At 57.6% G+C, this 27203-nt stretch overlaps 15 protein-coding genes across 18 annotated transcripts; 10 read left to right on the top strand and 5 right to left on the bottom strand.

Annotated features, from left to right (window-relative positions):
• On the top strand, window positions 1-904 carry H310_13659 (hypothetical protein). Its single transcript, XM_008881245.1, has one exon. The coding sequence runs from the start codon at window positions 170-172 to the stop codon at window positions 548-550; it is 381 nt and encodes a 126-aa protein (XP_008879467.1). The 5' UTR covers window positions 1-169; the 3' UTR covers window positions 551-904.
• Window positions 905-1011: 107 nt separating this feature from the next.
• Window positions 1012-2312, top strand: H310_13658 (hypothetical protein; the record flags this gene model as incomplete). The annotated part of the gene is made up of 9 exons (XM_008881244.1): window positions 1012-1071; window positions 1123-1197; window positions 1267-1457; window positions 1504-1560; window positions 1612-1728; window positions 1784-1840; window positions 1891-1993; window positions 2052-2173; window positions 2225-2312. The coding sequence occupies 9 exons, from the start codon at window positions 1012-1014 to the stop codon at window positions 2310-2312; spliced, it is 870 nt and encodes a 289-aa protein (XP_008879466.1).
• Window positions 2313-2458: 146 nt separating this feature from the next.
• H310_13657 (hypothetical protein) lies at window positions 2459-4705 on the top strand (the record flags this gene model as incomplete). Its single annotated transcript, XM_008881243.1, has 1 exon — window positions 2459-4705. The coding sequence occupies one exon, from the start codon at window positions 2459-2461 to the stop codon at window positions 4703-4705; it is 2247 nt and encodes a 748-aa protein (XP_008879465.1).
• A 251-nt stretch (window positions 4706-4956) lies between these two features.
• H310_13656 (hypothetical protein) lies at window positions 4957-6339 on the top strand. Its single transcript, XM_008881242.1, has 7 exons — window positions 4957-5227; window positions 5281-5487; window positions 5549-5613; window positions 5658-5736; window positions 5785-5929; window positions 5984-6195; window positions 6243-6339. The coding sequence occupies exons 1-7, from the start codon at window positions 4991-4993 to the stop codon at window positions 6285-6287; spliced, it is 990 nt and encodes a 329-aa protein (XP_008879464.1). The 5' UTR covers window positions 4957-4990; the 3' UTR covers window positions 6288-6339.
• On the bottom strand, window positions 6186-7999 carry H310_13655. 2 transcript variants are annotated; one of them, XM_008881240.1, is made up of 7 exons: window positions 7772-7999; window positions 7671-7721; window positions 7237-7625; window positions 6992-7193; window positions 6755-6949; window positions 6571-6704; window positions 6186-6524 (listed from the first exon to the last, which is right to left on the bottom strand). In XM_008881240.1, exons 1-7 carry the CDS (start codon window positions 7979-7981, stop codon window positions 6353-6355), a joined length of 1353 nt encoding a protein of 450 aa, XP_008879462.1. In that variant the 5' UTR covers window positions 7982-7999; the 3' UTR covers window positions 6186-6352. The 2 variants fall into 2 exon arrangements, with proteins under 2 accessions (XP_008879462.1, XP_008879463.1); XM_008881241.1 differs by having other exon boundaries at window positions 7237-7721.
• Window positions 8000-8986: 987 nt separating this feature from the next.
• H310_13654 (fructose-bisphosphate aldolase, class II) lies at window positions 8987-10445 on the top strand. Its single transcript, XM_008881239.1, has one exon. The coding sequence runs from the start codon at window positions 9007-9009 to the stop codon at window positions 10081-10083; it is 1077 nt and encodes a 358-aa protein (XP_008879461.1). The 5' UTR covers window positions 8987-9006; the 3' UTR covers window positions 10084-10445.
• Window positions 10446-10508: 63 nt separating this feature from the next.
• H310_13652 (hypothetical protein) lies at window positions 10509-13296 on the top strand. The gene is made up of 6 exons (XM_008881237.1): window positions 10509-10645; window positions 10687-10929; window positions 10983-11147; window positions 11196-11312; window positions 11363-11560; window positions 11612-13296. The coding sequence occupies exons 1-6, from the start codon at window positions 10550-10552 to the stop codon at window positions 12023-12025; spliced, it is 1233 nt and encodes a 410-aa protein (XP_008879459.1). The 5' UTR covers window positions 10509-10549; the 3' UTR covers window positions 12026-13296.
• Window positions 11987-13285, bottom strand: H310_13653 (hypothetical protein). Its single transcript, XM_008881238.1, has 2 exons — window positions 12532-13285; window positions 11987-12483 (listed from the first exon to the last, which is right to left on the bottom strand). The coding sequence occupies exons 1-2, from the start codon at window positions 13271-13273 to the stop codon at window positions 12182-12184; spliced, it is 1044 nt and encodes a 347-aa protein (XP_008879460.1). The 5' UTR covers window positions 13274-13285; the 3' UTR covers window positions 11987-12181.
• A 339-nt stretch (window positions 13297-13635) lies between the features above and the next one.
• On the top strand, window positions 13636-15171 carry H310_13651 (hypothetical protein; the record flags this gene model as incomplete). The annotated part of the gene is made up of 4 exons (XM_008881236.1): window positions 13636-13992; window positions 14049-14366; window positions 14417-15088; window positions 15145-15171. The coding sequence occupies 4 exons, from the start codon at window positions 13636-13638 to the stop codon at window positions 15169-15171; spliced, it is 1374 nt and encodes a 457-aa protein (XP_008879458.1).
• A 379-nt stretch (window positions 15172-15550) lies between these two features.
• H310_13650 (hypothetical protein) lies at window positions 15551-16045 on the top strand (the record flags this gene model as incomplete). Its single annotated transcript, XM_008881235.1, has 2 exons — window positions 15551-15633; window positions 15679-16045. The coding sequence occupies 2 exons, from the start codon at window positions 15551-15553 to the stop codon at window positions 16043-16045; spliced, it is 450 nt and encodes a 149-aa protein (XP_008879457.1).
• Window positions 16046-16049: 4 nt separating this feature from the next.
• H310_13649 (hypothetical protein) lies at window positions 16050-17139 on the bottom strand. The gene is made up of 2 exons (XM_008881234.1): window positions 16905-17139; window positions 16050-16841 (listed from the first exon to the last, which is right to left on the bottom strand). Exons 1-2 carry the CDS (start codon window positions 17106-17108, stop codon window positions 16071-16073), a joined length of 975 nt encoding a protein of 324 aa, XP_008879456.1. The 5' UTR covers window positions 17109-17139; the 3' UTR covers window positions 16050-16070.
• Window positions 17140-18142: 1003 nt separating this feature from the next.
• H310_13648 (hypothetical protein) lies at window positions 18143-19051 on the top strand. The gene has a single exon (XM_008881233.1). It carries the CDS (start codon window positions 18330-18332, stop codon window positions 18951-18953), a length of 624 nt encoding a protein of 207 aa, XP_008879455.1. The 5' UTR covers window positions 18143-18329; the 3' UTR covers window positions 18954-19051.
• A 419-nt stretch (window positions 19052-19470) lies between these two features.
• On the top strand, window positions 19471-21283 carry H310_13647. Of its 2 annotated transcripts, XM_008881231.1 has the most exons (4): window positions 19471-19760; window positions 19803-20327; window positions 20381-20671; window positions 20728-21283. In XM_008881231.1, the coding sequence occupies exons 1-4, from the start codon at window positions 19557-19559 to the stop codon at window positions 21025-21027; spliced, it is 1320 nt and encodes a 439-aa protein (XP_008879453.1). In that variant the 5' UTR covers window positions 19471-19556; the 3' UTR covers window positions 21028-21283. The 2 variants fall into 2 exon arrangements, with proteins under 2 accessions (XP_008879453.1, XP_008879454.1); XM_008881232.1 differs by having other exon boundaries at window positions 19471-20327.
• On the bottom strand, window positions 20734-25294 carry H310_13646 (hypothetical protein). Its single transcript, XM_008881230.1, has 5 exons — window positions 25121-25294; window positions 24490-25071; window positions 24298-24436; window positions 23155-24248; window positions 20734-23111 (listed from the first exon to the last, which is right to left on the bottom strand). Exons 1-5 carry the CDS (start codon window positions 25222-25224, stop codon window positions 21083-21085), a joined length of 3948 nt encoding a protein of 1315 aa, XP_008879452.1. The 5' UTR covers window positions 25225-25294; the 3' UTR covers window positions 20734-21082.
• Window positions 25295-25417: 123 nt separating this feature from the next.
• H310_13645 lies at window positions 25418-26794 on the bottom strand. 2 transcript variants are annotated; one of them, XM_008881228.1, is made up of 4 exons: window positions 26634-26794; window positions 26526-26577; window positions 26310-26468; window positions 25418-26257 (listed from the first exon to the last, which is right to left on the bottom strand). In XM_008881228.1, exons 1-4 carry the CDS (start codon window positions 26733-26735, stop codon window positions 25464-25466), a joined length of 1107 nt encoding a protein of 368 aa, XP_008879450.1. In that variant the 5' UTR covers window positions 26736-26794; the 3' UTR covers window positions 25418-25463. The 2 variants fall into 2 exon arrangements, with proteins under 2 accessions (XP_008879450.1, XP_008879451.1); XM_008881229.1 differs by having other exon boundaries at window positions 26526-26794.
• Window positions 26795-27203: the final 409 nt, after the last annotated feature.

Genomic DNA, 27203 nt, shown 5'->3' with positions numbered 1-27203 from the left:
CACGGATTCGAGAGCAGGAGTGAGGGGCTCATCGAGGGCAAGCGCGGGAAAACGTTCGAGAGCTGGAACAGAGGAGGCAGTGAGGATCGGCGCAGCAGGAATTGTCAAGTCGGTTATGTCAACTACGGGGGACGGTTCACGAGGGGAATGAGCGGTAGATTTGGGCAAGATGGTGGACAGAAGTGGTGGAAGAGGCACAACGGGGGGCGGGGTCAGTGGAGGCCGTCGTTTGCGCTGGACGACGTGGACCGGAGAAGATGCGGGAAGGACCAGGGTCGGCGGAGGAGTCAAGGGGCGCGGCAAAGTCGATGAAGAAGTGCGCAGAGGGGACGACGGCGAGATCACGTCGAGCGGGGGAAGGTCGGGTGGGAGTGTGGCCGAGGGGCTTCGCAGGAGGCTTGCAAAGTACTGGTCAGAGGATCGGCCCTTCTTGGTCGGCGCCCGGTGCTGCTGCTGCTTGGCTTTCTTTGACGCCTTTGGAACACCTGCTCTAGGCGTGTGGGACCTCGCCACTGCGGCCGTGTCTCTTTGGGGATGTATGTGGACGTAGTAAAGGCGTCCGGTGGCGACAGCGCCGCCGACGGCGACCATCCACGTGAGCCCCGCAATCGTGAGGCTCAGTGCGGACTGGTCCCATCCCCACAGCATCACCGTGAGTTGAAGCAGCTTGTGGGTGTGTCGCATAGCCCAGTAGAGGACGACCCATATCATGCCGTCTGGATGAAAGATGAAGCTCGTGAGCGAGAGCACCGTGAGCCACGCGAGGTAACGCGTTAGTTTGGACTTTTCCTGGCGCTGTTTGGTCGGGTAGTGGTCCGGCGCGGCGGCCGCGAGGCCGAGCGGCACCAGCAGCATCTGCAGGGGCACGACCATGATCGGTGGGGAATGCAAGATGAGGTCGAGGGCCCGTCCGTACGTTAGGAGTTTCGCCGTTTCGCAGGTCGGTTACACGGAAAAGACGCTGTTGTTGCGACCGTTACGAAACCACGACCGTCCGCGGTGTCGGCGGCGATGCAGCCATCGTTCCAGCGGCGCGAGTACGATGCGAATGCGAAGCAGTGGATGAAAGAGGTGACAGATTCACGCCCTCCTTTCGCACGTACGTGACCGAGTGGCGGGTAGGCACTCGTAAGCCGCCACGTGATCGACGAGCTCGAAGCCACGAACCGGAAGCTCCAGCACGAACTCGACCGCAAGGTACATCCGGCCACCGACCATGTCAAAGGCGACAGCCGTGCCCTCACTCTGTGGCGGTTGTGCATCCAGACCAACACGCTGAAGGCCATGGACGAGTGCGTGTCGTCTCTGGGCGCTTCTGCAAAGGTCAAGTTGGCTATGGAGGCGAAAATGGCGTCCGTGTCGACCTCGTCCAGCCCCGTCCCCGCGGATAAAACCAGCCCGAGGAGGTCGCCCCGAAAGCCACAAGACGCGTTGGTCCGGGGCGGGCCCGGTAACAAGTCAGGAGCACTTCATCACGAGTGACCAGCTCAACCATCCCTGTAGGTTCACGTACGGCAGCGAAGACTACTCGAACTACGTCAGCCAGTACAGCCCTACCAAGTACGTCACGTGGATGCATGCAACTCTTTCGCTCGGCTAACTCGATGGCAGGGACCGGGAGATTTCAAATCCCAAGTACACGCCGGCATCCGACGCCGATTCGAAGCCATCCCCACGGCGCCTTCGACATGACGCCCAAGTGTTTGGCAGCGGCACCGACGCCAACAAGTAAGCTCGGCAAGCGCTCCAACTTAACCGTGACCGCACCTGTGACGGCATGCAGATTCCACCATGGAAGCACCGAACATCTCGCGATCGTTGAACAGCACAGCCCAAAGAGGTTGGCGACACCCTCTCGTCGGACTGTGTCGAATCCATCCATGGCTGCAGGACTCGAGAAGTGACCGAGTGTCCCAAGAAGGAGCACGTGTTCATCTCTGGGTCACCTACGTTTCATCAGACGGCGGGCTATGCGAGCAGCTACCCAGGACAGGTTGCATCCGAGCCGTCGTCGCAGATCGTCACGACGGACTCACGTGTGCATGCTGCAGATAGACAGACAAGAGTTTGGGCGGAGTTGGCCCTTTCAATGGGAAGAGAAAGTGCTGCGGGAGACCAAGGACTTGTTTGGGAACGACAGGAAGCCGCCGCTGGCACACGTCCCGCTCTCCAAGTATACGACCCCTCGACCATCTCGCCACAACCCCACTGACGTGGCATGCAGGGCCGAGACCGACGCAATCGACAAGCTCATGCGCGAGAGCCCTAGGATTGTCGGCAACAACCACCACTTCGTCGACTTCAAGGGCTAGTCGGCGGCGTGGCGCGGCACGGCCATCGTGTAGGAAATAGAACGTCAGCAACAGGTAGCACTTAGTGAAAACGCATTTAAACGGGTGTTCTCATGTGGTTGGTGGATGGAAAATAATTCAAAGTTGACCTGGAACGATCCATCGCGATGGCGCTGCCGCCGGACTACGTCGACGGGCTGTACCGCAAGGTCCTGATGTCCGTGAAGGCATCGAATGCGATTCCGACGGACGACGAGGACTACCACTTCCAACACAAGTTTAACCAGGACTTCCGCGACGGTGTCGAGACGTTGGGAGTCCGCGTCACGGCGCTTCTCCATCGCCTCCGCAGTGCCAATTTCCCGCGCAACGACGACGTTGCCGACGACGACCTTGCCGACTTTGATCCGCTGGAAGAGAATGGGGCTCTCACGGATCTTGTGGACGGACTCCTGGAAAAAGCGTCCCAGCAAATCATTCGATTCCAAAAAGGCGAAGTCGACCCGTCGCCATCGACCGCCGCGGCGCCACCGGTCGTGCTTCCAACTCCCAGTAGCTCCAAGGTGTCGTCTAGACCACAGGACTCGTTCGAAGACAAGATTGACAACTCGGACGCGCCGTTTGTGTCCAAGTTGCGCGCCAAGTTGCACGCCGCCTCGACACCAGACGGCGGAAATCCCGTTGACGACGAAGACGAGATGTACCACCCCTACCGCAGCGAGATCACGAACCTTGCGTACCAGCCTTGGCAAGTTGAACCGACTGCGTCGCACCCAGGCATGATTTCCCTCGACGACGCCACCTACACGTACGTCGACACGGTGGACGGGCTGGCGTCGATGCTGGAGGCGCTCCAGGCCGTCCCGATGTTCGCCGTCGATCTGGAAAACCACAGCTTTCATTCGTTTCAGGGTTTTCTGTGCCTCATGCAGATCTCGACGTGGGATTGCGACTGGCTCGTCGACACGCTGGCCCTGCGGTCGCACCTCCACACGTTGAACGCGGTGTTCTGCGACCCGACCAAGCTCAAGGTCCTCCACGGCGCCGACTCGGACATCGTGTGGCTCCAGCGCGACCTTGGCATCTACATCGTCAATATGTTTGACACGGGCCAGGCGGCGCGCGCGCTGCAGTACCCTCGCTTCTCTCTGGCGTACCTGCTCCAGACGCACTGCGGCGTCACGGCCGACAAGCAGTACCAATTGGCGGACTGGCGCGTGCGACCGCTGGACGAGCACATGGTCAAGTACGCCAGAGAAGACACTCGATATTTGCTGTTCATCTACGAAGTCCTGAAGAAGGAGCTGCTCGCAGCGCCCACCAACTTGCTGTACCCGACGCTCAGCCGCAGCCAGACGCTGTGCTTGAGTGTGTACGAGAAGCCGCGCGTGCCGACTGCAGACGATGTTAGCCACCTGTGCTTTAAGCTCAAAACGACCGTCGGGCTCCAAGTCATCACAGACGCCCAAGTCGCGATCATGACGCAGCTCGTGTTGTGGCGGGATCGCCTCGCGCGGACCACGGACGAGTCCCCTGGCTACGTGTGCCCAAATGCGGTGCTCATGAAGATCACCAAGGGCCTGCCGGCGACGCCCGCCGCGCTCTTCCGGCTGTGCAATCCCATTCCGCCGCTCGTTCGAAAACACGCGTACGACATCACTGTACTGCTCAAGCAAACACTGGCTGGCGTCCACGAACAAGGCAAGGCGTCCGTCGCGGCGCAGCACACCGTCAAACCCATCGAGACAACGGTCGTGGGAAGTGTCGAGGTAACGGGGATCAGCACCCAGCTGGACGACTTCAAGGGCTGGACCAACGTCGTGGCGCGCAAGGCCAAGGCGTGTGCATCGTCAAGTCTCATCTCGCCGAAGAAACCCAAAGCTGCCAGAAAGACCCCCAGCGACGACGCCAAGGCGAGGCCACGTCTGTTTGCCCCAAGTGAAGGCGAGTTGGAAGGTCGTGCCGTCGATGTGTTGGAGAAAGTGCGGCAGGCGTTTGCTAGCAAGGAGTTTGTGATCGTGGATGTGTCGGGTGTCGCGGCCAGCGCGCCCACGGCACAACCCCCACTGACGCCGGTTCCACCAGCTATCAAGGAGGACGTGGCTGTGCCGCTGTCTCTCACGGAAAAGTACCCCAAGCTAAAGAAGCGGAAAGCAGCCGAGGCGCCAGCCACCGTCGACACAGATCACAAAAACGAGGAAGAAGACAAGGTGTCGTCGTTCCAGCCGTTCGACTACGCCAGCCAGACGCTGGCCAACTCGACGATGGACCTCGACATCAAGCCTGAGGTCCGATCCAAGCGAAAGAAGGGCGGCGGGTACAACCCGTTCGTGCAAGCGACGGACGACAGCGGCATGACAGCGATCAACCAGAAGAAGGGATACAACGCCCCGCGTAGTTCGACCTCTCGGTAGAAATGGATCTCTGGTCGTCACGTCCGCTCTTGTACATGCACAAAGGAAACGACGCGGAGGATCAACTCCGCACTAGGTAGGTAGGACCGACCGAATCATCGTTACGGCTGTTGGATTGAGGTCGCTGCATCCGGCGGCGTTGTACGCGACGCCGCGGACTCCGTCGCAGCCGCGCGCTCTTTCTTCGAGAAGATCGATTTGGATGGTCAAAAGTCACGCATATTGGCCAATCAGATGAGAGTTTTGAGATCTTTCGGGGAATTTCGAGCGCCGCCAGCTCACGAGATGGACGCGATGCGGTCGCTTCAGTGGATCGCGCTGCTCGAAAAGATCGACCGACGACACCTCGAAGCAACGTGGGTATATCCAAGTGTCCCCAAGGACCACCTGCAAGTGCTGCTCCATCGCATTAACATGGATGCGCCGCGACCCGACAAGTTCTTTGTAAAGTTCCAAGACGCATGGGTATACGCGAGTCACCCGTTGGTCGCGACCGAGGCCGTGGTAGTCGTTGCGAGCAAGGTATAGCGATCCCTGTGGTTGTCTTTCTCGAGCTGACTTTGTCAACGTGTTAGTGCTTTGACCCGGAGAAGTATGCCGCGTTGCTGGACGTATTGGTCGGCGAGTTCGAAGCCGCGTCGTCGTCCCCTCTGGCGCTGCTTCGCGTCTATCTTGAGCTCCTCACAGCGGGGCAGTACACCAACCCGTCGACCAACGTCTCGTTTGTGTGGAATAAGAATCAAGCGATCGCGCCGTACGTCCCTACCGCGTACACTCTACAGGTGGTGTGCGTCGGCCCGTCGTCGTTCGTCCTATCTCAGAGCAGCCCCCTTCCTCCTCCAGACATTTATGCACATGTTTCAAGACGACAGCGCGATCGTGTGGCTCGCGATCTTGGCCAAGAAGAGGTGCGCGGCGGCATGCACTTGTCGCGACTGCTCACACGCGGTAGAGTCGTCGTGGTGAGTGACACGGTCGACGAGCTGCTCGAGACAACGCGGTGTCTGCCGCAATTTGCATGGCATCGTCAAGTGCGTTGTGCCGCCCCCTCCACGGCGATGTTCCATAGGATGCGCTAGGACTGGAACATCCTGCGCCCGTTCACGAGACTGACCCGCGCGGAACTGCATGACCTTGACGCGATCGGAGTGTACATCGCTGGCGTGCTCGTTGCGGACCTTGTGCAAGCTTCCGCGCCGCCGCCATACGACGTTCTCGTCGATGGTGCGTGACCTTGTTGCCCATGCATTGCACCGCCATGACGGGTCTCTGTCGTAGTGTCCAAGCGCAGCGTGGTTGTGGCGGAAGGAGCAGCTGGCCTCCTCTTTGCAGGGATGGCCTGGCACAACGAATGCACAGAATTCGTGGCTCGGCTCCGCCGCCACCACCAACACGACGCGAACCACGTCTTGGACGACGTTGCGAACAAGACGTTGGGACTCATCGACTCGCTCAGGACGAACGCACTCACCACTGTCGATGGCATCGAGGTACACCGTTCCTTGGCGATCTCTACCCTACAACACTAAACTCGCAGGAACCGTTGATGTGGGCCGTCGCCGTGGCCGAAGAGCTCGTATAGGTGGACCCCCCCCACCGGTTAAACAATTCAACTGCGTGGTTGAGCTGCAATATGTCTAGCGCGCGTCACCGCGAACGATGGTGGCGATGTGGGGACGCACTTCGTTTCTGCCGCCGCGTGTCCGGGCTCGGGTGATCCCGCCTTCGCCTGTCGTTGTCGCGGCTGTCGGTACGCCGCCGCTTCCGCCCCCAGTCCCGCACATGCAACGGATTCCTCAGCGCCATGATGGATTCGCGCCTGACGTACACTCGTCAACACGCACGTCTTGGACAGAATTCGTCACCTTTGCATCGCGTCGCGATCTGTGTTTCCTTGATTGCGCTTGCTGTCGACGTCGTTAGTGAGTGCCTTTGGCACGGTCCATCCGTGAAACTGCGCCAGTTCGTCCATGCGGTTCGCGATCACTTGTCTCAGCGCCTGCGTGCATTCAAGTCAGGTTATTCCCCACGCGTCAAGGATGACACTACCTGCGTCGGAGTGGCGCGACTGGACGCTGACTTGCGCGGCAAGTCGTTGCGCTTCCGCTTCTTGTCTGCAGGGTCGTCGGCGTGTCGCGCACTCGATGGCGGCAACGGAGGCGCCGTGGGTTTCGCAGAGGTTGAGTCGAGTGGACGCCGATCCGTCAAGATGCTCTCAAGAAACCCATCGTAGTCTGACAGAGTCTACGAACAATGCAATGAGCCATGAGGTTGGCGGCGACGAACCTGAAAGCAGCCTTGTTGGACCGCCAACGCCACCACGAGCACTTTCCACAGCTCGACGACGAATTCATTCGTGCGACTCGACAGGAATTCGCTAAGTTCTTTCGCCATGATGTCGGGGTGACTGGTCTCGGGGTGCGCCACGAGGCGAAGGATAAAGTCGACGAGTGCCACGTCTGCCGACGCACTTGAGCTATCCACCTCCCTACACCCGCGTCATTCAAAGCACGCAGCGAGGGTTGACGCACCGTTGACACCACGATGAAACCCATCCACGCACATGGGGCGACGAAGCCAAGGCCGAGACGTCCAACCGCGCGAAGTCGGCGGGAATCGAAGTCCATGACATGCAGTGAACATGGAAGTTACGGGCGTCCGTCGTAATAGATAACACAGCACACTCGAGTGGGACATCGTCGCTCTTCGAAGGTTCAACGAGCGATGGAGCATGGTCCGCTTCCAAAGTCGACACATCAGTCGCACCCGCATCTTCGTCGTCGGTGAACGTGTGAACCGTTGCAACATCGAGGAAGTTCCGGGTGGGGTCTGCATCAGGATTGAATGCGATCACTTCGGGAAGCCTGTGTCGGTGGTATTGGGCCATGTGAGCGCGCTTGGTTTTTTGTTGGTAGAAGAACTACCATGGAATCCGTCACTTCAACACGGCTGGTCGACATAGTACCTGCGAGGATGGGGGCGAGCTGTCTCGACGAGAAATGCCATGGCAACGCTCCTACGGAAGTATGTAGTGAGCAGCTTGCATGCCGACAGAGACGGCGCAACCAAATGTCGTGGAAGAGCGGCTGGAGGGACAAAGTGCTCGGGGACGCATTTGCATGTGACGTTCTCGACGCCGGGGTAGAGTGCAATCTCAGTTTCTCTGAGAAACTCAAGAATGCGAGCTTCCATCGCTTCCAACTCTGTCTGCATGCGATGGTTTGCCGCCAATCGCGCATCGAGAGCACAGTCGATGTCTTCCAGCATCGTCGTCATGTTTTCTGGATGACAAACACCATGTCAAGTTATTTTAATTCCATATTCGTGTCGTGTATTTAATTGTTTCAGAGCGAAAAATTGAATGTTGCGGGGTGCACCCGCCAAATTTGAATTTGGCGCAACTGGAATGACAACGCGCGCACCGGAGCGGACAACAACCTCATGATGGCATCGCAAAAGGGGCGAGCACGGCAAACATCTCGACGAAGTACGAGCAGTGTCAATCGGTCAGTGCAAGATTCACGAGATATTGATACATTGGGAGAATCGACAGCGGCGGTGTCGCCGACGCGCGGTCGCCGTGCAACGTACGTTGATCTCACGATGGGGTGGACGATGTTGCGGATACGACACCCCCACGTGGACTCAGACATCTATCGCATCAGCCCAGTGTTTGCATATACGCAGCAAAGTGTAGCGACGCGTCTTGAAAGCTGGGATTGTTGACGCACGGATCCCGTCCCAGCGTGCACCCAGTCCACGCCACGTCAAACGCATCCTGGGACTCTAGGCGTCGCTTGCATGCTCTACACTTGCACCGCGTAGTGGTGTGAACTCGATTCGACCAAGTCCTGTGGCCCCATCCGTGCACATCGCAGAGGCGTCGTTCCCCACGGATATCCTTGTGTTGTGGTTTTGCATCCGTTTGCGCATAGAACCACCCATCCGTGGATTTCGATTGGTCGCTCCAACTGTGACACGGCGGCTTGATGCGCATATTCTTTGCGCCGCTCGATACACGGAAACCGTGGGCGATACCGTCCTCCGTGTCGATCCGCGCCGCGACCTCGCGCAGGTCCTTCCCCATCACCGTCGACATGCCGCGTCGCGTGCAGTCATCTCCCTTTTCACGATGTTTTCGCCAATCAAAGCGCATGGATTTCTTTGGAAGCATTGGATTGGTTGGATTTGAAAAGTTTCACCTACCCCTTTTCAATAGTTAAACCAAGTGACACAGTGATGCACCTCTGTCGCCGCAGGTTCGCCTGCACTCATTTTCACTTTTCCTCGGTCGGTGCAACATGGGAATCCTCGACATTGTGAAGCCTGGTGTCCTCACCGGCGACGAAGTGACTGCCGTGTACCAATACGCCAAGGATCATGGTTTTGCCATCCCTGCCGTCAACTGCACGAGCTCCAGCACTGTCAACGCCGTGCTCCAAGCGGCGCGCGACATCAAGTCTCCTGTGATCATTCAATTTTCGAACGGTGGGGCTGCTTTCTATGCTGGCAAGGGCATCTCGAACAAGGGTGAATTTGCCTCGATTGCTGGTGCTGTTGCTGGTGCCCACCACGTCCGTTTGATGGCGAAGCACTACGGTGTCCCGGTCATCCTTCACTCGGACCATTGTGCCAAGAAGCTCCTCCCTTGGTTTGATGGAATGCTCGCGGCCGACGAAGAATACTTCGCCGTCCACGGCGTGCCCCTGTTTTCGTCGCATATGTTGGACTTGTCTGAGGAATCCTTGGAAGAAAACGTCCACATCAGCAAGGAATACTTCAAGCGCATGGCCAAGATCAACTTGACCTTGGAAATTGAATTGGGTATTACCGGCGGTGAAGAAGACGGTGTTGACAACAGCGGCGTCGACAACTCGTCGTTGTACTCGCAACCCTCGGACATTTTGTACGCTTACGAACAATTGTCGGAAGTGTCGCACCGCTTCACCATTGCCGCTGCTTTCGGTAACGTGCACGGTGTGTACAAGCCTGGCAACGTGAAGCTGCACCCCGAGTTGTTGGAAGGCTTCCAAGCCCATGTTGCGGCCAAGCTGAACAACGGCATCACCAAGCCCGTGTTCTTTGTGTTCCACGGCGGCTCTGGCTCGACCGAATTGGAAATCCAAACTGCTGTCAAGGCCGGTGTCGTCAAGATGAACATCGACACGGACACGCAATGGGCGTACTGGAACGGTCTCCGCACGTTCTACAAGGAAAAGGAAGGGTACCTCCAAGGCCAAATCGGCAACCCCGAAGGTGCCGACAAGCCCAACAAGAAGTACTACGACCCCCGCGTGTGGGTGCGCAAGGCCGAAGAAGCCATGATCACGCGCGTGCATGAAGCTTTCCGCAACCTCAACAGCGCCAATGTGTTGTAACTATTCTACTAACTACTCTTGTCTCAACTCGCATCGTTCTGAATGTCCCCTCGCTTGATTTGCGTCCACGAGGACGCGAGTTTCTCCGACAGGAAGCCGGTCGGTGATCTTCCACGTGATGAAAACGTCGTTGAGGCGCCAACTCGTCGTCAACGATGATGTGAACGTGATACAGTCGGTTGGAAAGATGGACATGGGTTGCCTCGTACGTTCTGAGAGCAGCCAGAAGAGTGAGCGGCGCTTAGATCGATGCACCTGAAGCTGTTCGCTCGATGGGCCTCTGCGGTCGGCTTCCAGCGCTGCTCCCATCGCAAGGCGGCGACCCTTGCGTGGTTTCGTGACGCTGCCAGCGTGGTTTGACGCAGAACTTATGAAACTCGATATATTCGTTTTCAGAGGTCGATCAACCTTCGACAAATTCGAAAGGACGCGCGAGGTCACTCGAAGAGTTGCGACGGACGTGAAGATGGAGATGAACAAGGCGACGCTGCGGAAGATCTGCAAGGACCTGGACCTGTACAGCACGCCCAGCATCAACGATCGGTTGTATTTGCATTACAAGGTGCGACGACACTCGATGAGCACCATGACAACGTGTCGTAGGGCTTTCGTCGCATCGAAAACTTGGAGGAGTACACAAACGTCAAGGTCATCTGGCTCGAAGGCAACGGATTCAACAAGATTGAAGGGCTCACCGCATTGCGGGAGCTCCGGTCGCTGTTTCTCCATGAGAACCTCCTGGAAACGATCGAAGGGCTCGAGTCCCAGATTCATCTGGACACGTTGAACTTGACGCAAAACCACATCGCCAAGATCGAGAACCTCAGTCACATGACGGCGCTCACCGTGCGTCCATGCCGTCATCCAACTTCTCCCCCTTCACTCGTTGAATCGTCTAGAATTTATCCTTGAAGGGCAACTACCTCCGCACCGCACAAGACATTGAACACGTGCTGCAGATCCCGAGCCTGTCCGTCTTGGACATCCAAAGCAACCGCATTGCCGACCCCGCTGTGCTCGATATTTTGGCTCAAATGCCAAACCTCCGCGTGCTCTACTTGCAGGTACATGCAGCAATTCATAAGTGCGCGCAGGATTCATCTTGCGTTCAGGGCAACGATGTGGTCAAGCACATCAAGCAGTACCGAAAGACCGTCGTGGCGCGGTGCAAGAACTTGCGGTACTTGGATGACCGCCCCGTCTTTGACGACGAGCGGCGCCGGGTTAACGTACGCAGGAGTGTTGAAGTGCTCGCAAATGACCATGGAAGTTGCCGTAGGCATGGTACAAGGCGCTCGAGGAGACCAACGGCGACATGGAAGCGGCGCTCCAGGCCGAGCGCGACGAGTTGGCGGTGATCCGCCAGGAGAAGAAGGACAAGGACGAGGCCAACTTTCGATACTTTGAAGAAATCATGCGCCAAGGCAAGGCTGAGCGCGACCGCCGCGAGAAGGAACAAAACAATCAGCTGGACGAGGTAGTGCCGTCCCCTATGTGCTGTGTCGCGCAGGGCTGATCCGAGCTACAGCGGTCCCCATACAGCGGCGAGAAGATCCTTCCGGCCGAGGACTGCAAGCTCGTGCGGGAAGCTCGGGAGCGACGATGGGCGGACGTCGTAAACGACACCGTGCCGGTCCCACATGAACTAGCCATGCCTCCACCACCGCCGTCCAAGTTGGAGCCGGTCGAAGTTGACGCGGAGCGGCTCAAGTTGCTCCACAACTGTGCCGTCGTTGGCACGGGCGCGACGGCTGCGATGGATGCGTTCGTGAGTGAAAACTTTACCCTGGCAAAGGAGAAGGCGTCCACGAAGATCGAAGAGTTCAAAAACATGGACGGACCGCGTGGAGGATTCGCGGCAAGGCTTGCGGCCGCGCAGGACGACGTCGCCACGACGACGAAAGCTGTTGTAGCTCACACCAACATGACCGAGCTCGACTAGATTTACCACGTTATGAAGAGACTGGTATTGCAATGACCCAGTGGACGCGGTTGATACATGGCTCGCTGGACGCTGCCGCAAACTACTCGGAGTTGCACGAGCGGGACAGCAGATGTGGCGCATACCCCGCTCATGTATCTGGATCGATGGAGTCGCTTAGGACGATGGAGGAAGCGTCGCTCTCGCTGGCCACGCGCCGCACGTTTTGCAAAAGTACTGATCTAAACGGTCGAGCTGGAAGCCGCACTGAAGGCACGGGTCCGAGTCGTGTCGACGGACGCGGCACGTCCACTCAGTTCCGTCCTCCGGCGGCCCAAAGATTGATCGAAATACTGCGTAGTAGTGCATGTGCTCTGCGTTGCGGAGCGTGATGCCGTCTTGGTCGAGCACGCGCTGGCGATCTTGGTCAAAGGTCGGCGGCTCCTTGAAGAGCTTGCCGAGCGGCGTCGTGCCCGCTCCTGAATCATGCCACATTAGCCAAACGCGCGATTTTTGGGATTGAGTACCTGTCTCTAGCGGAACTTTGTCGCGCCATCTCGAAAACGCTTCGGGAAAGGCAGCACGAAGGACAAATTTGCCGTGGACTGCGCCTCCGTGAGTCGCGACTAGATCATCTTTCGTGCAAGATAGCGCAAACGCCACGACGTCGGGCTGGATGAAGGGCTGGTAGACAGAGATACCGAGCGCTTGGCCGAGCTTCGTGGCGCAGAATTGCATATGGTTGGCAGCACGATTCCTCCACGCCTGGAGTTTCTCTTCGCTCAAGTTCGTCACGAAGGAATACCCGGCAAACATTTCGTCAGCGCCATCACCAGTAACGATGGAAGTGATGCCAAGGGATTTGGCATGCAGGAGTGCACGCGCGATGGCGACACCGCCGCGGAGTTCCATGGGGTCGAACGTCTCCAATGTCTTGACTGCGAGGTGCAACGCTCCTGAAGGAGAAGGATCCATAATAGACAGAGTATCAGCTATGGACACCACGTGGTGCGCCATCTTGGCGCGGTGGGCTATCTCCTGCGCATAGGTCAAGTCATGCTTGGGGTTCGTGATGTCTCGTCCACAAGACACAGTGATGGCATCAACGAACTTCCGCCCACCAATGGCTTCCGCAATGATAGATGTGTCTAGACCTCCCGAGAGGAGGATACAAGTCGCATCGTGCGGCGCCGATGCGATCGCATGAAGAACAACTCGTCGCGCTTCGATCGCCTTCGCATGTTTCTCGAACACTTCATCGTTTTCCATGGAAGTCCGACCAAGCCCGTGTGGCATGTCCGTATCCGGAATATCCTTTGCGAATCGCACGGTGACAAGACATATTAAAATTCGTAGAGTCAAACCCGACACACGATCTCGTATTGGTTGAAATTGAAGGAGATAACCACTCCTCCAACGAATTTTACTTCAAAATTGTCCAAAATTATGTTGAATTCGACGAAAGGATCAATTGTTGGATGAATCACCGAAATCATCGTATTTGATTTGTTGAAATTCTTTGGCAATCGTTTGTATCGACTGTCACCCCCCGAGCGGATGGCATAAAACTGGATGCTTCTGCCGTCGTTCGCGATTTCCTCATTTTCTCTCTCGAAGCGCCGACGACGACGATGGGCATCAACTCCCCTTACCACTCCTCCATGGAGAAGGAGATTGCAAAGGCATGCAAGATCCTGGATGCGTTCTTCAACCCCAAGCTGGATGCAGACAAGGCCGTGCCGTTCGAGCTTCTTCAAAACGCGGCAGGAATTGCATTCTTGACGGTGATCAAAGCAGGGATGATCTGGACCGGTAAAGTCGGCACAGGAATCGTCTTGTCCCGTCTGGAAGACGGCAGCTGGAGCCCGCCTTCGGGAATTGGTACTGCTGGTGTTGGCTTTGGAGCTGAAATTGGCGGGGAAATCATCGACTTTATGATTATTTTGGGGTCTCCCAGCGCCGTGCAAACGTTCAAGCGAGGCACACAGGTACATCTAGCACTCTCTTCATCATGAGAGCCACTCCTAACGTTCGAACCTTGAAGCTATCGGTGGGTGCTGGACTGGAATTGGCGGTCGGTCCCGTCGGTCGTGCAGGTGGTGCAAACGTCAATGCTGGCGGCAGCGGCCTGAGCAGCAACTACACATACAGTCACGCAAAGGGTCTCTTCGCCGGCGTCGGCCTGCATGGTTCGACGATCATGGTTCGTGGCGAACTCAACACAGCGTTTTACGGCCGAGAGGTGTCGCCCATGCAAATCCTTAGTGGCGCCGTCGCCCCGCCTCCGGGGTCGTGCGACCGCCTATTCGAAACTCTCCAACGCGCATGTATTGGCGATAGCTCGGGCGGTCGCTCCAGCGAGGTATGAAGACATCTCCGGTGCTGCCGCGACATTTTGACATGGATGTGTAGGCGTTCAACGCCGGCGACTACGGCGCACACCCTCTCACGGGCTACGGCGACTCGCATCGAACGAGACGATCATTCTCTGGGCAGCGCGACTCGACTTCGGCCTCCGGAGGGTTTGGTCACTCGGCGGCGCCTGCACGCCAGAGCTCCTTCAGTGGTACCACAGCGTCGGCGTCGTCGTCGGCAGCCTCCAACGGCCCGGACCCACGCCTTCGTCGATTTACTGGATACAAAACGGAGCAGGAAATTTATGCGCAGTACGCGAAGCCAGCCCAGGTGCCCGTTGCGGCCCCCACGACGACCACTTCGGCGCCGACTTCGAGCAACACTGCCCCGACGTCCACTTACGCCGGCATGGCCAGCACCGCCAGTTCAGCACCAACGTACCAACGCACGACGAGCCAGGTCCGAAGCGCTCCGGCGATCCCACCGCCGGCAGAAGGCTCCGAGACGAAGCAAGTGTTCACGGATGTGATCAACTTTATGACAACCCGCGTGCCGTATGCCGATATCCAGACGTTCAAGGAGAACTGCCGCCGATTCGGCCAGGACCAGATGTCTCTCGACGCGTACTTTTTCTATCTCAACTCGGTGTGTACGACGAGTCTTCTGCGCGAGCTCATCCCGAAGCTCGTGCGCCTCTTGCCGACCCACGAAAAGCGCACCGGGATGTGGGTAAGTCGATGGACACGTGAATGACGATGGATTTGCTCATGGCGACGGCGGCGTAGGACCTGTACGTGAAGCAAGTGTATTAAAGGGTGCTTACCAAACGAGATGACGAGAGGCTGTGGGATGTTGTGCTCGGGATGGAACCGTAATTGCATTCGTCGGAAAAGATGACGGATGTAGCATCGAGACGCTTGGAAACAACAAAGGGGGTGTTGGTGGTGGACAGGCGGTCTCGACTACGTTGATACTAGAGTGATGCGACGAGGACTCGATAGGTTGGACCATGCATAAGCTGTGGCGAGGGATGTGAATTCGTTGCAAGACGTGGATGAAGGCCCCATGTTGTCCATCCGCCGTCCGTCGGCGGCGCTGCTCTGGCGCTCGAACCGTTTCGATTCCGATTTTGTGTAACTGCAAACCGTTTCACGTGAGGAACAATAGGTCGGCGGCCATCGGACGGACGGGATGCTCCTGACGCAGGAAGAAATCGACTCGTGCCGGGAGTCGTTTGTCCACTTCGATAAGGATGGGTCGGGCACGATCGACAAGTACGAGCGGCAGTGCTGTCGACGTTGACATGGTCGTTGGCGTAGATACGAACTGGCCAAGGTGTTGGAAGCGATGGGGCAAAAGCCGAGCGAAGAAGAGTTGTTCCAGATGATCTCGGAAGTCGACGACGACCACAGCGGCGAGATCGAGTTCCCCGAGTTCCTTCGCGTCATCGAGACGCAGAAGCGGCGTGCAATGGAGTACGACGACGAGTCCGACTTTATCGACGCGTACGTGGCGTGCGGTGGCGGCCCCGGGAAAAGTGGCCACGTCGAACGGCGCGTCCTTGTCCACCTCATCAAGAAGGACTTTGGGCTCCCCATCGACATCGACAAGATGCTGGATGAGCTCGACACGGACGGCAGCGGCGAGATCGAGTACGATGAGTTCAAAGCGCTGCTGTCGCAGTAAGAAAGACATGTAGCATACAACTCGATTATTTTCGAATGTCCTGGGGAAGTGCCTTGCCGTACCCCGACCGGAACGTGGTCCCGACCGACCCTTCGTCGACCGCCGTCTTGGTCGATGGCTTCGCCCATTCGAGTTTGAGAATCAAATGATCGTATCCGTATCCTTGGAGCTTGTTCAGGGCCTTCTCGGCATCGCTTCGGTAGGCAAAGCTGACGAAGGCAAACCCGCGCGACTGGAACGTCTCGCGGTCCTTGGCCAGGTACACCCGCTCGAGCGGCCCGAACGCACGGAAGAGATCCTTCAAGTCGTCTTCGCGGGTTTCGGGGGAAATGTTTGTCACTCGGAGCGTCGCGCTGTCGTCGTCGCGAGAGGATTGACGCGCGTCGTCGCCACCTGCACCGCCGTCGCGGCGTTGAGAAGGCGGCACGTACTTGCCGGACGAAGCCCCGCTAAACGCAGACGCGAGGCGAGAGCCCGATGCTGCCGATGCAAACGACGACGACGGTGCAGCCTTTGTATCTTCAGCGGGTGGTGTGTTTTCCGCCAATTCGTCGGCGGTGGGAGGGGCCGAGTCCTTGTAAGGACACTTCAACGTCCAATGATCGCCGACCATACCGCAATGGCGGCACACCACGATCGAGGACGACTTGACACCAGAGAAGACCGACTCCTCTTCCTTCTTTTCGCCAGGTAAAATTTGATCCGCGTTCGGGTCGTCCATGCCCACAGTTTCGTTTGACAAGTATGTGACGTTGGTGTTGCCTTCTTCAGCGCCTTCGCCAAACTTGGCCCATGACTACAAGAAATCATCGGAGGTCAGATGGAACATGGGTGTAGGATCGACAGTGTTGCGACGTACCTTGCGCTCAATCACGCGCTTGCTGATTTTGTGGACGGTCTGGACCTTTTGGATCTTGGTCGTGACCTTGACCTTGTTCTTGTCGTCGTCAAACTTCCACGACACAATCGTGCGCACACCGTTCGCATCCGGTTCACTTTCCGTGCGCTGCGGCAGGAAGTCTTCATCTTCGTCGCCCCATCGTTGTTGGTTCCCGAACACCATCTTCCTTCGCACGTTCCGTTCGTTCGATTTGACTGGTCATGCCTCCTGTCAGGAGGACCGGATAACGTACTTCCTATCCGGATTCTTGACCATTCGCGCTGGGTGGTCTTCCTCTATTTTTCTTCAATTTTTACGCAATTTTGCTTGACGTGGGTTGTCTCGGTTTTAAATAACGTTTCTGTATAGTATACTCTTTCTCATATCCACGGATTCCAATGAATTCTCGATGCGAGTGAGCGGCCTTGCCTGCGATCTCAATCTCGTCCATTCGAAGCCTTCTTCGAGAACAAGCCGCATCAGAATGCGCGTGTCTATTGTATTCGCTCATCACGACGATCTACAGGGCTCGACAGGAGTTCTATTGTATTCGCTCAACTGGAGGATCCACAGGGCTCGACAGGAGTCCTTAGAGATCCAGCGGCTTAGCCAAAGGCTCCATGCCTCTCAGCGTCTGCCTTCTACGATGGTCGGTTCGTTTTGCACGAGTTAAAACAATTGTCCCAGTCGTTGTGCGCTAGAGATGTCAGGCGGCGTTTACACGTCACTGCGTCTGCGATGACGCCAAAGGTTGATGGTCCAGCAGCCAGCGACAAACTTTGGGGCAGAAGCAAGTAATGCACTGTCGGAAACGACCATACAAAATCCTATATATTTGGACGGCCGGTTGTTCAAGGGCCACCCATTTTCGATGGAGTTACGGCGCCGGTGCCACATCGCACGACTTTGATTGGCTTGCGCAAAGGATGCGGAATCACTTGATGTTTGTATGCAGCGTCGGACGTTGACATTTTAATGGAAAAGGCCAAAATATTTTTCCGAATATGCTGCGAGGGATTCCACGAACGCAAGTGATTGGTGGAAAATACGGCCATGCTCGAGGTAGGGTTCAAGCATTTGAGAAAATGTCCGTCCTTTCACCAATCAAAGTGCACAATTTCAGACATTTTTCACGAATGACCAGGTTTATACCCGAATGCGCCCATGTGGAGCATGGGAACCAATCGGTGGACCTGGTGCAATATAAAAAATCCATTCGAGTTCGAATTTATTCCAAGCGCCAGCTGTATACAAAAGCCAAGTGTTTGCCCACTCGTCACTCGACGAACAAATCCCATGACGGAAACCCACCAACTCGACGGCGTCCAAGCCTTCACTTCCGAACTCTCCGCGAAGGCATCAAGGTTCCAGCGCCGCCGCTAGATCCCTAGGTAGACTACACAGATGTCGGTGGACTTTCGCATACGTAAAAATCTGTCGCTGTCGATGACCGAGCCGATGCAAATCCCTGGGTCCACGTGCGAAGATGACAGTCCCGACGGCGTGTCGTCGTCCAAGAAGGCCAAATGCTTGCTTAACGCGTGTGTGATTGCTGCGCCCGCGATTGCCGGCTCCGCGATGTACGAAGTCAAACTGGCGTATAACAACAACAAGCAGACGAGCATGTTCAAGTCGAAGCAGGATTTCTTTGACCTCAAGAGCATGTTTCAGTTGCTTGCAATCACGAGCGCGAAGGGTTCTTGTGAGTTGTGCCAGGAGTGCGCTCAGCTGCCTTGCACCTCGATGGACGTGTCGTGCCGTGGCGACAATGCGTCTGCGATCCTGGACCTCTTCTTGTCCAGCTTGATCTCAAAGCTACAGTCTGTGGACCGTCGCTCAATCTCTGACTGCTCCAACCACATGGGCGTCGTTAAGATTATGACGGACTTCCTGGAACTGCGCAATGTCAAGTACTTTACCTCCAAGTCGGACGAGCACCAGTACGGAGAAGGCGACTTGTCGGTCTCTCACTGCTCGCTGTCCAAGAGTCTCTCGGAGCACTTTTCGTCGTTTGATTCTGTCTGTTAAGACCGTCCCCTCTGTCATCCTCTCGCTGAGGCTTGGTGCCTAGCGAACCATATTTAATACAATTTATGGGGACCCTTACCTCTGCATTTGTCTCTCCATCCGAACGACCTTGGACCCAACAAGTTGCTTACGCCGACTTCCTCGTTTGGAAGTGTCCATTGAGTGTGTTCTCAGGAGGCATGGCCCACGCCGCTCGTCAGGTAAACCGTCGAAGTACGGAAACCTGCAAATCCTTGAAGAGAATCTCACAATGTCGTCTCAGCATTTCAACGACGACCTGCGCGATCTCGTGTTGATTACGGTGTCGTGAGCTTGAAGGACACTCAACAGGCTCGCTCGATGCGCCAACGTGTGACGTGTTGACCTTGGTCGCCACGCAGGCTCTTCAGTCGCCATCCAACAGTCAACGTCAACGCCACATGCGTCAGCATCGAGGCAATATCCAGTGCCGGAAGCATGATGTGCTCTCACGTCTTCGTCAACCATGTCTGCCGCGTCGTTGGATGGACGGACTACGTGGCAATGTCCGGATAATCGCGCGCGAGATTTCGGAATTCAAATTTATTATCCGGACACTCCTCGGATTTCACCACCAGAGACGAGATGTCGACGACGGGAGACATGGCGAACAATGCTGCCAAGGTCAAGAAGCAGCTCCAAGCGATACACTACCCCTACGACGCATCTACAAGCGCGGACACATTGGCACGCGGAAGCGCGACAGATCACTTGGCAGAACTGCTTCGGATTCTCCATTATGCACTCCTCGATTACTCGCGGCACGTGGCCCAGCTCGTTCAAGCTGCCGTAAGGGTCTTCGTTGGCATGTCTATCTCACACACCATGTAGGATCTTGATCTGTACGGGAAGACCGACGTCAAGTTCGTAGATGGCGTCCTCCGCTTCGCGAGAGATCATTTGACATATTTTCCCAACCTCACCACGGCGCAACTCCTGTCACCGCAACACTTTCGTGAACGCAAGATGATTGTGTTGGCTGACCTTTTGGCGCATATTGCGCAAGTCCATATCGCAGGAAATCGACGACAGAAGCAGCAGCACGCCGTGTGGGTGCCCCCAACACAAAAAACGTCGTTACCCCCGAATCTCACTCGAGTACCATCTCATCACGTCATACCGGCACAAGTAGACGACAAGTCATCCCCATGGATAAACATGAATCTTGGACAACCTAAAGCCACGAGAATCATTCGCCATCCCCGAGAGGTCCACCCATCGACTGACGGCAATGACGTCCATGTGTCAGATACATTGCCGCCATCACGACACGTACAACGTGAGGCCGCATCACAACGATCCACACTTCCCACACAGAACGGGCCCACGTCCATAGAAGACGTCCCCACGCACAAAGTAACGTATTCCCCGTCTCCATTCTGACGTCGTGGACTCAGGAGATGGACCAGGACACATTGAATACAACTCGATCCGATCACGACATTGACAGCGGCAAGCGACGGATGTGGTACAACAACCAGCATGACGCACACAACGGAACCGACGACGACGACGACGACATGTACCCGCGGGCATCGATCCACGTCCGAAGAACCCCGTCGATTGACAAGGCACAGATTCCATCTCCCCCCAGACCTACGAACGCTTCGTACACATCCACTCCACCTCCTGATTCTTCGTCAGATCCCCCAACGTCCTCTGCAACATCGCACGATGCCGTCCTCCAAGCTCTTCTCCACGTACGACATCTTTTCCAACATCATGCGATCTGCCATCACGAGATTCATAATACTAGCTTGAGGAGAACGTGGCGTCCAAGCTGGATGCACTTAGCCGTGCGTTTGACGAAAAACTCGCTGCTCTCGACAACCGCGTTGCGCGGCTCGAAACCGTCCAGAGCGCCATGGCCATGCACTTTACCCCTTCCGCACCATCGTTGGCAACCTGTCAAGGGAGCCCGAACCAAGAAAACCCGGCCGACGCCCTGCCCACCCCACCCCGTGTCAAGTTGTCTTCGTTCCTCACTCAATCCGTCGACCGCCAGTACAAGTGGCCGCCGGAACCGAGTGTATTTGGCCACCAAAGCCGGCCATGACCCACGCCATTCCACGGCAACAAGCACAACGCCATGCACAAGAAACGGGGTTGTCTTACGCCCAGTACCGCTCCCCAGTAAAGTGGTTGTAAAAGTATGCGGCGCCCGACTGGTCGTCCTTGTACTGGGCCCATCCGTCGTTTGCCGTCGAGTGGTTGCCCGCTCCGCCGTCATAGTAATGGTACTGCCCAGCGTCATCGTAATACCCCACGTCGTCCTTGTACCCGTCCGCGTTGTAATATGCGCCGTAGTTGTCTTGCTGGTAGTCCTGCGCGGTGAGGGCCGTGCTGTAGCTGAGCAGCTGCGCCGCCACTTCGGTCGGGTTGGTGTAGCCAGGCCGGGTCCAGCTGGCCTCTTGCGTGCGAATGTTGAAAAAGTACGACGCCTGTGCGTTCTCGTCCCAGTACTCGACCCACTCGTCCTCCGTCGACACTTCGACCGCCGCGTCCTTGAGCGCGTTCTCGCGCTTTTGCCGCTCAAACTCCATCTGCCGCTGCATTTGCTTCAAGTTTCTCCTCGCAACGTATCCCTTTCCAGCCGCCTGGATCTTGCGCGCGGCCAAGTCCTTGTGTTTCTTGTCCTCGAGCCGCTGCTTCTCCCGCAGTTCCTTCTGTTTGAGCATGAGCTCGAGCTCCCGCGCTTCCTGCTCCTGCGCCCGCGCCTCTTCTTCCAGCAGCATCTTTATCTTGAGTCGGGCGTTTTCCTTTTCCTGTTTGGCTCTGAGCACCGCGCGCTGCTCTTCCGACTTGAGCGCGTCCAGCGCCGCCTGTTGCTCCCTCTTCATGCGGGAGATCTTGCGGCGCGTGAGATGCTTCCGCCCCCAGCCCTGAAGCTTGACTGCCGCGTGATGTTGCGCTAGTGTCTTGGTCTGCGCTGCCGTTTTTTCCTTTTCTTTTTCCAGAGCCTGTTCCTGCTTCCGCACGAGCTCCTTCGTCTTCATCGTGTCCAGCGTCGACAGGCTCTGCTTGAGCGCCATCGCGGCATCTTCTTCCTGCCGCCGCGTCGCCTCCGCGGCCTTTTGCCGCTCCCGTGCCTCGGCCGACGCCAGCCGCGCGCGCTCCATCTCGACCTCCCGCGCCCGTTGTTCGTCTTGTCGCAAACGCTCCAACGCGTCGTCCGTCCGCGACGCCTCCAAAATCGCCGTCAATTTTTCGTGTGCGATCATTTTCTGGTCCTGTGCGAGCTGGAACTGCGCGGCTTCGTTGCGGGCAGCGACTTCCTGGCGCAGGCGCATCGCTTCCTTCTCGATCGCGTCCTTCTCCATCAAGAGCTGCATCTTCATCGCGGCGAGCTCGGCCTCTTGCTCCCGCCGCAGCCGTGCAATCTCGTCGCTGGCTTTTTCGGACGCCAGCATGGCGATGCGCTTTTGGAATTCGACGCGGCGCTGGGCGAGCAACTTTGTCGCTTTCCGCTTCCGCAGCGCGCACTGAATGCGGATAACGGCATTTGCCTCTCGACGTTCGAGCTCGAGGCGCGCCAGCTTGACCTTGTGCTCACGCAGCCGGCGACGATACCGCTGCCGCGACAGGAACCCGCGGATGCAGCACTGAATGCGAATCGCCGCCTCTTCCTTGGCGTGCTTGACGAGCTTGGCAAGTGCTTCCTGGGCGCTGGACTGGTACAACGCGCGCTTTGCCGCTGCCTTCTTCCTTCCGAGCTTCCCCCGCACAGCGGATTGGATCTTGGTCGCGGCCACTTGGCGCTCTTGCCAAAGCAACTCTTCCCTCCGCTTCCGTTGCTGCAGGCGGTGCGCCTCCACGCGTGCTCGATTTCCTCGTGCAATGCTCTGGATTTTGACGGCGGCTGCCTTCTCTTCGAGGTCGATCGCGGCCTTCGCCTGCCGGCGCATGTGAACGGCCAGCCGCCCGTGGAATCCCCGCCACGCGACTTGTATCTTGAGCGCTGCGCGCTGCTGTTGCTCCTGGCGCCGCCGCAGCGCACGCTCCGCACTCAAGTGTGCGCAGAAAACGCGGCACTTGTACCCGCGGTACAGCGCCTGGACGCGAACAGCGCTCGATTGGCGAAGACGCTGGCGCTCCATCTCGAGCTCCTTCTTCGCCCGGAGCTTCAAGTGGTACGCATACCTATAACAAAGTTAGTGCAGCGCCACCGCAGGGGAGGATGTACCGGCCATTTTTGCCTCGCCATGCCGACTGAATCTTGAGCGCCGCTCGGTCGCGCCGCACCATGAGCCGCTTGATTGCCTTTTCGTCCCGCACGTGCTTGGCCCGTCGGCGTCCCTGTGTGCCTTTGAACTGGCTCTGGATTTTGATGGCAGCTGCCTTTTGCTGCCGCGTGCGCCCTGCTCGCCGCCGCCCCAGCATCCCTCGTCCCACGCGCTGGATGCGTCGGACGGCTGCCTCCCGCTGACGTGAGTCCCGGCGCCTCTTCGCCTCCCGCACCGCGAGGCGTCGTCGCCCGGCGCACTGAATTGTGGTCGCCGCGTCATGCTGCTGCCGCGTCTGGGCCACGGCCCTCGCAAATAGCTTTTGTTCGTACGATCGAAATGCGCGCTGGATGCGCGAGGCGGCGCGATGTTCGGCCTGCGTTTGAAAGAGGAGACGGCCGAGTTTGCGCCCGGCATACCCACGAAAGCATCGCTGGAGAAGCGATGCACACGCTTGCTCGAGGTTGGCCCGGCGGAGACGCAGGACGCGGCGCCGGCCGAGAAACCCTCGCACGACCCGCTGAAATTGGACGGCGCCGACATGCTGGAGATGTCGAACGACGGCAGTGCGAGAGAGGAACCCTCGCGCAAGTCGCTGAATCTCGAGGGCCGAAGCATGGCGCTCGTTCCGGGACTGCTCTCGCACGCCCGCGGCCCACGCAACCCACGCCCGCCCGAGCGACTTGAGCGTCCAGTTGTGCATGAGTGACGTGATGCGGGACCCGGCTTTGCACTTCAAGTATCGATCGGCTTTGGCTTTCGTCGCAAGGAATCGGAGGTAGTCGACCCATTTGTAGAACGCCCTCGCCTGAAAGTTGAGCAGGATGCGCGAGAAGAGCGCGTTCATTTTCTCGGCGCCCCACTTGTGACAGAAGAGCTGCGCTTTGAGCGACGTCACGGGCACGTTTGCCTGGACCCACTGCACGTCCTCCCTTACTTTCAGATCGAGCTCTTTGAGGCCGTACTCGGACAGCGCTAGCTCCCGCCGCAGCGACGTCATGTCGGTGGCCGCGCCAGGTCGGAGGCACGTGGGCGTCGGTCGGCTAAAGAATCGCTGGATGGCAGAGTTGAGCAAAGAGATGGCAACGAGATATGCGACGTACGTTATAGTGCTTCATGTGCTTCTTGGACTGGATCTGGCCCATCTTGAGCGGTGGTAGGGGTGAAAGCACCGTCATGGATGGCTGGGATGCGCCGAACGACGAGCCCGACTTGCCCAAGTGCTGCACGACCGCCAGAAGCCTACAGCCGCCAAGTGTGTGTGTGAGCTGCGATGAGGCAGGCAGGAGTCGCACCGCTTGCGGGCCTGCATCATCTGAATGAACTCGTTGAACTCGATCTGGCCGTTTCCGTCAGCGTCGGCCTGCGCGATGATCTCGTTAATGTCGGCCTCATCCAACGCGTCTTCGCCGACCGACTTGAGTAGAGTCCGCAGCTCATCGGGCGAGATCGCGCCGCTCTTGTCCACGTCAAATTCGTCAAATACGCTTCGATACTTTTGCTCCAAGTCGTCCGTTATGTCCCCAAGTGACGCCTCCAGCGCGCTCAGCTCGTCGGACGTCACACCGAGCTGCGATGCGACCGCCTCGGACACCGGCAGTTCGTTATTTTTGGTGAGAGATGCTGACGGGACGGTCAAGGCTGGTGGTGCTGTTGGAGAAGGAGCATGGCTGCTGGTGGCGCGGCGGCGACGGCGGTGCATTCGGTGCATCTCGTCGTCGACTTGATTCACGCTCGGCTTGGGCGAGTGCTTCACCGTCAGCGCCTCAACAGACTGTAGCCGCTTGCGGCGGCGAGTGACGTTAGTGGCCGGCTGGTAGCCGGGTCGGTCTGTCTGGAAGAGGCTCTTGAGCGCCTTGGCGTTGAGGTATAGAGGCCTACAGCGACGAGTCGGGTCGGACGACGGTCGTGCGATGGAAGCAGCACCTGTCCTTCGCCGCCACGGCCAATGGTGCATTGCGGGATGGCAGCGCCTGGTACAGCCATGGAATGGGGTCTCGTCCATTTGTGCTCATGTCTACGCTCTGCATAGTCCTTCAGGCCGACGGATTCGTCGGCGGCGGCGGCACCCGAACGGCAACGGTAACGCAACCGTTTTCGTGGAACGGTTACCAGCCACGGACCGTTACATCAGTTCACCTCGGATCCTTGAGAAAGGCGGCTGCTGGACAAGCTCCCTCCTCCTAACCACACAACTGTGGCGCATTCATAGCCACACAAGGATCCGGTGGACAACGAGCTCTTCATTATGCTTGGTTGTAGGTCCTGCTTACTCGGGCGATCGACTGGCCGGCGTCGATCCCATGAGTTTCGTCAGGACTAGAGCCAAGATCTGGTCCATCTTGGCCGCTCGTTCTTCCCGCCGCAACTCTATTTGGTCCCGAAAGGCCTCCCTTTCTCGCTCTCGCTGCTCTCGTTCGATGTGACGCGCCTCGCGGCGGTCTTCGCGCTCCTTTTCCCACATCTCCCTTCGCTCTTCAATCTGCCGCAGCCATTTTTCCCTTGACTTTTCCAGCATCCACAGCATCGACATGATCGAGGGCGAGTCGTCTTCAGAGGCACTACTTCTCCGACGCCGTTTGGGTGGCCGGTGTGGGTGTAGGGCTGAGGACCGGCTGCCGTGTCGTGCCGCAGGCCCTTCGGCAGGATGCATGCTACCGTTGGCGGTGTCAGTGCCTTCGTCAGTCGGCGCTGCGTGGACGTTCGTGTCCTGGTCGGGATGCAAGATCCGCATGGCCTCCATGACCTGACGCCGAGTCGGAGGCATGTTTGGCCGTTTTGTCGTGATTGTCCTGCCAAGGGCTGCGAGTTGGGCCGGTCGAAGAGTTGCAGCGGAAGCTGAGTCGCCAGGTGATGACAAAGGTGGCGCAGGGACGGGGGATTTTTCGGAGTTGTGGGACGGCGACAAGTCGTTCGGTATTGCGAGAATTCCCGTATCAGCTGCCGTGGCATTCTCTTGGGGCTCGGACGGTGCCGTGTCTCTACGCAAGCATGTCTTCTTTCGGTCAATGTCGCTCTGGATGCGCTTGGCTTGGGCGATGTGGTCACGGTTGGTCAACCCAGCTGAAGATCATCGTCGTCTCAGCATGCCTTCAGCGAAGCAGTGCTGTCGTACCTGAGTGGGGCGACAACGTGCAGAGGAGTCTGAACTTTCGCTTGATAGCAGATACGTCGCGGCGGTCTCCTTTTAGTCTGTGGAAATTGAACGCAATGGCGACGTCGTCCCATTCGGTGCTGTCCACAGGGACGATGTCGGCCACGCAAGTAAGCATGTCTACAAACAGTCACTGAGCGCCAAAACCCCACCTTTGGAGGATGGCATTCCACATACCTTGTTCTTCCAGCGGCCTCCATCCCTTGCCGCGACCTCGGCTTCCAGCGTCCTTCATCAATGCATGGAATGGCCGTCAATATCCGGAAGAATACATATTATCCGTACAAGATGAGACCAGATCGAAATCTTCATGTGGCGGCGGCGCGCGGCAACGGTGATCTTGGTGGAACGATGCTGCCGAGACTTCCTGTCCTGCCGCAACATCATCGTAGGACACTCGTTCTCTTGCTACAAGTCATATTCATGTGTAGGTGGTGACGTGCGACGAGAGCAGCGCGAATGCATGCCTTGATGCAGGATGCGAATTCACGCTGGTCGAATGACGTCAACCAGGGCTCTCTCACAGGCATACCGACTGCAGACATGCATGCAAGGGTGATACCGGCACTCTCCATGAGTTCTCTGCAGTGCAGGTTACGTGGTATGGTCGAGCAGGGGAGCACAAGCGTCCGCGTGAGCAGTCGACGATGTATGCACACCGTGACATTCTATGGCAGAACTTATCGGGTTTCACGGTATTGGTGTGGAAATCTTTTGAATTTCCGTGGAATGAATTCAATATGTGGAGCTCAGTATGGACTTGGGCTCAAATATATTTTAAAATCGGGTGACGGAGGGCTGCAGCGCCGCCGCCGCAACACGCCACACCGTCCGTCCGCGACGACGCTCTAACTC

The sequence above is a fragment of the Aphanomyces invadans genome (genome assembly GCF_000520115.1).
Source record: "Aphanomyces invadans strain NJM9701 unplaced genomic scaffold supercont1.55, whole genome shotgun sequence".
Taxonomy (NCBI): domain Eukaryota; phylum Oomycota; class Saprolegniomycetes; order Saprolegniales; family Verrucalvaceae; genus Aphanomyces; species Aphanomyces invadans.
Note: the sequence above shows the minus strand (reverse complement) of the source record. Positions and strands in the feature narration are given on the sequence as shown.

Excerpts from the sequence above, each read along its gene's own strand:
- H310_13659 (XM_008881245.1), top strand. The coding sequence starts at position 170 with ATGGTGGACAGAAGTGGTGGAAGAGGCACAACGGGGGGCGGGGTCAGT.
- H310_13656 (XM_008881242.1), top strand. The coding sequence starts at position 4,991 with ATGGACGCGATGCGGTCGCTTCAGTGGATCGCGCTGCTCGAAAAGATC. Across the intron at positions 5,488-5,548 it reads CTACCGCGTACACTCTACAG|ACATTTATGCACATGTTTCA; the intron begins GTGGTGTGCGTC and ends TTCCTCCTCCAG. Across the intron at positions 5,737-5,784 it reads AATTTGCATGGCATCGTCAA|GACTGGAACATCCTGCGCCC; the intron begins GTGCGTTGTGCC and ends AGGATGCGCTAG.
- H310_13655 (XM_008881240.1), bottom strand. The coding sequence starts at position 7,981 with ATGACGACGATGCTGGAAGACATCGACTGTGCTCTCGATGCGCGATTG. Across the intron at positions 7,194-7,236 it reads GTTTCATCGTGGTGTCAACG|GGAGGTGGATAGCTCAAGTG; the intron begins GTGCGTCAACCC and ends ACGCGGGTGTAG. Across the intron at positions 6,525-6,570 it reads GATCGCGACGCGATGCAAAG|GCGCGAATCCATCATGGCGC; the intron begins GTGACGAATTCT and ends AGTGTACGTCAG.
- H310_13654 (XM_008881239.1), top strand. The coding sequence starts at position 9,007 with ATGGGAATCCTCGACATTGTGAAGCCTGGTGTCCTCACCGGCGACGAA.
- H310_13652 (XM_008881237.1), top strand. The coding sequence starts at position 10,550 with ATGGAGATGAACAAGGCGACGCTGCGGAAGATCTGCAAGGACCTGGAC. Across the intron at positions 11,148-11,195 it reads TCCGCGTGCTCTACTTGCAG|GGCAACGATGTGGTCAAGCA; the intron begins GTACATGCAGCA and ends TCTTGCGTTCAG. Across the intron at positions 11,561-11,611 it reads AAAACAATCAGCTGGACGAG|CGGTCCCCATACAGCGGCGA; the intron begins GTAGTGCCGTCC and ends TCCGAGCTACAG.
- H310_13653 (XM_008881238.1), bottom strand. The coding sequence starts at position 13,273 with ATGGAAAACGATGAAGTGTTCGAGAAACATGCGAAGGCGATCGAAGCG. Across the intron at positions 12,484-12,531 it reads CAAAGTTCCGCTAGAGACAG|GAGCGGGCACGACGCCGCTC; the intron begins GTACTCAATCCC and ends GGCATGATTCAG.
- H310_13649 (XM_008881234.1), bottom strand. The coding sequence starts at position 17,108 with ATGGTGTTCGGGAACCAACAACGATGGGGCGACGAAGATGAAGACTTC. Across the intron at positions 16,842-16,904 it reads AGCGCGTGATTGAGCGCAAG|TCATGGGCCAAGTTTGGCGA; the intron begins GTACGTCGCAAC and ends GATTTCTTGTAG.
- H310_13648 (XM_008881233.1), top strand. The coding sequence starts at position 18,330 with ATGTCGGTGGACTTTCGCATACGTAAAAATCTGTCGCTGTCGATGACC.
- H310_13647 (XM_008881231.1), top strand. The coding sequence starts at position 19,557 with ATGTCGACGACGGGAGACATGGCGAACAATGCTGCCAAGGTCAAGAAG. Across the intron at positions 19,761-19,802 it reads CCCAGCTCGTTCAAGCTGCC|GATCTTGATCTGTACGGGAA; the intron begins GTAAGGGTCTTC and ends CACACCATGTAG. Across the intron at positions 20,328-20,380 it reads AAGACGTCCCCACGCACAAA|GACACATTGAATACAACTCG; the intron begins GTAACGTATTCC and ends GAGATGGACCAG.
- H310_13646 (XM_008881230.1), bottom strand. The coding sequence starts at position 25,224 with ATGCAGAGCGTAGACATGAGCACAAATGGACGAGACCCCATTCCATGG. Across the intron at positions 25,072-25,120 it reads GCCGTGGCGGCGAAGGACAG|GCCTCTATACCTCAACGCCA; the intron begins GTGCTGCTTCCA and ends TCGTCGCTGTAG. Across the intron at positions 24,249-24,297 it reads AGCACATGAAGCACTATAAC|CGATTCTTTAGCCGACCGAC; the intron begins GTACGTCGCATA and ends TCTGCCATCCAG.
- H310_13645 (XM_008881228.1), bottom strand. The coding sequence starts at position 26,735 with ATGATGTTGCGGCAGGACAGGAAGTCTCGGCAGCATCGTTCCACCAAG. Across the intron at positions 26,578-26,633 it reads TTTCGATCTGGTCTCATCTT|GACGCTGGAAGCCGAGGTCG; the intron begins GTACGGATAATA and ends GCATTGATGAAG. Across the intron at positions 26,258-26,309 it reads CACGTTGTCGCCCCACTCAG|CTGGGTTGACCAACCGTGAC; the intron begins GTACGACAGCAC and ends GATGATCTTCAG.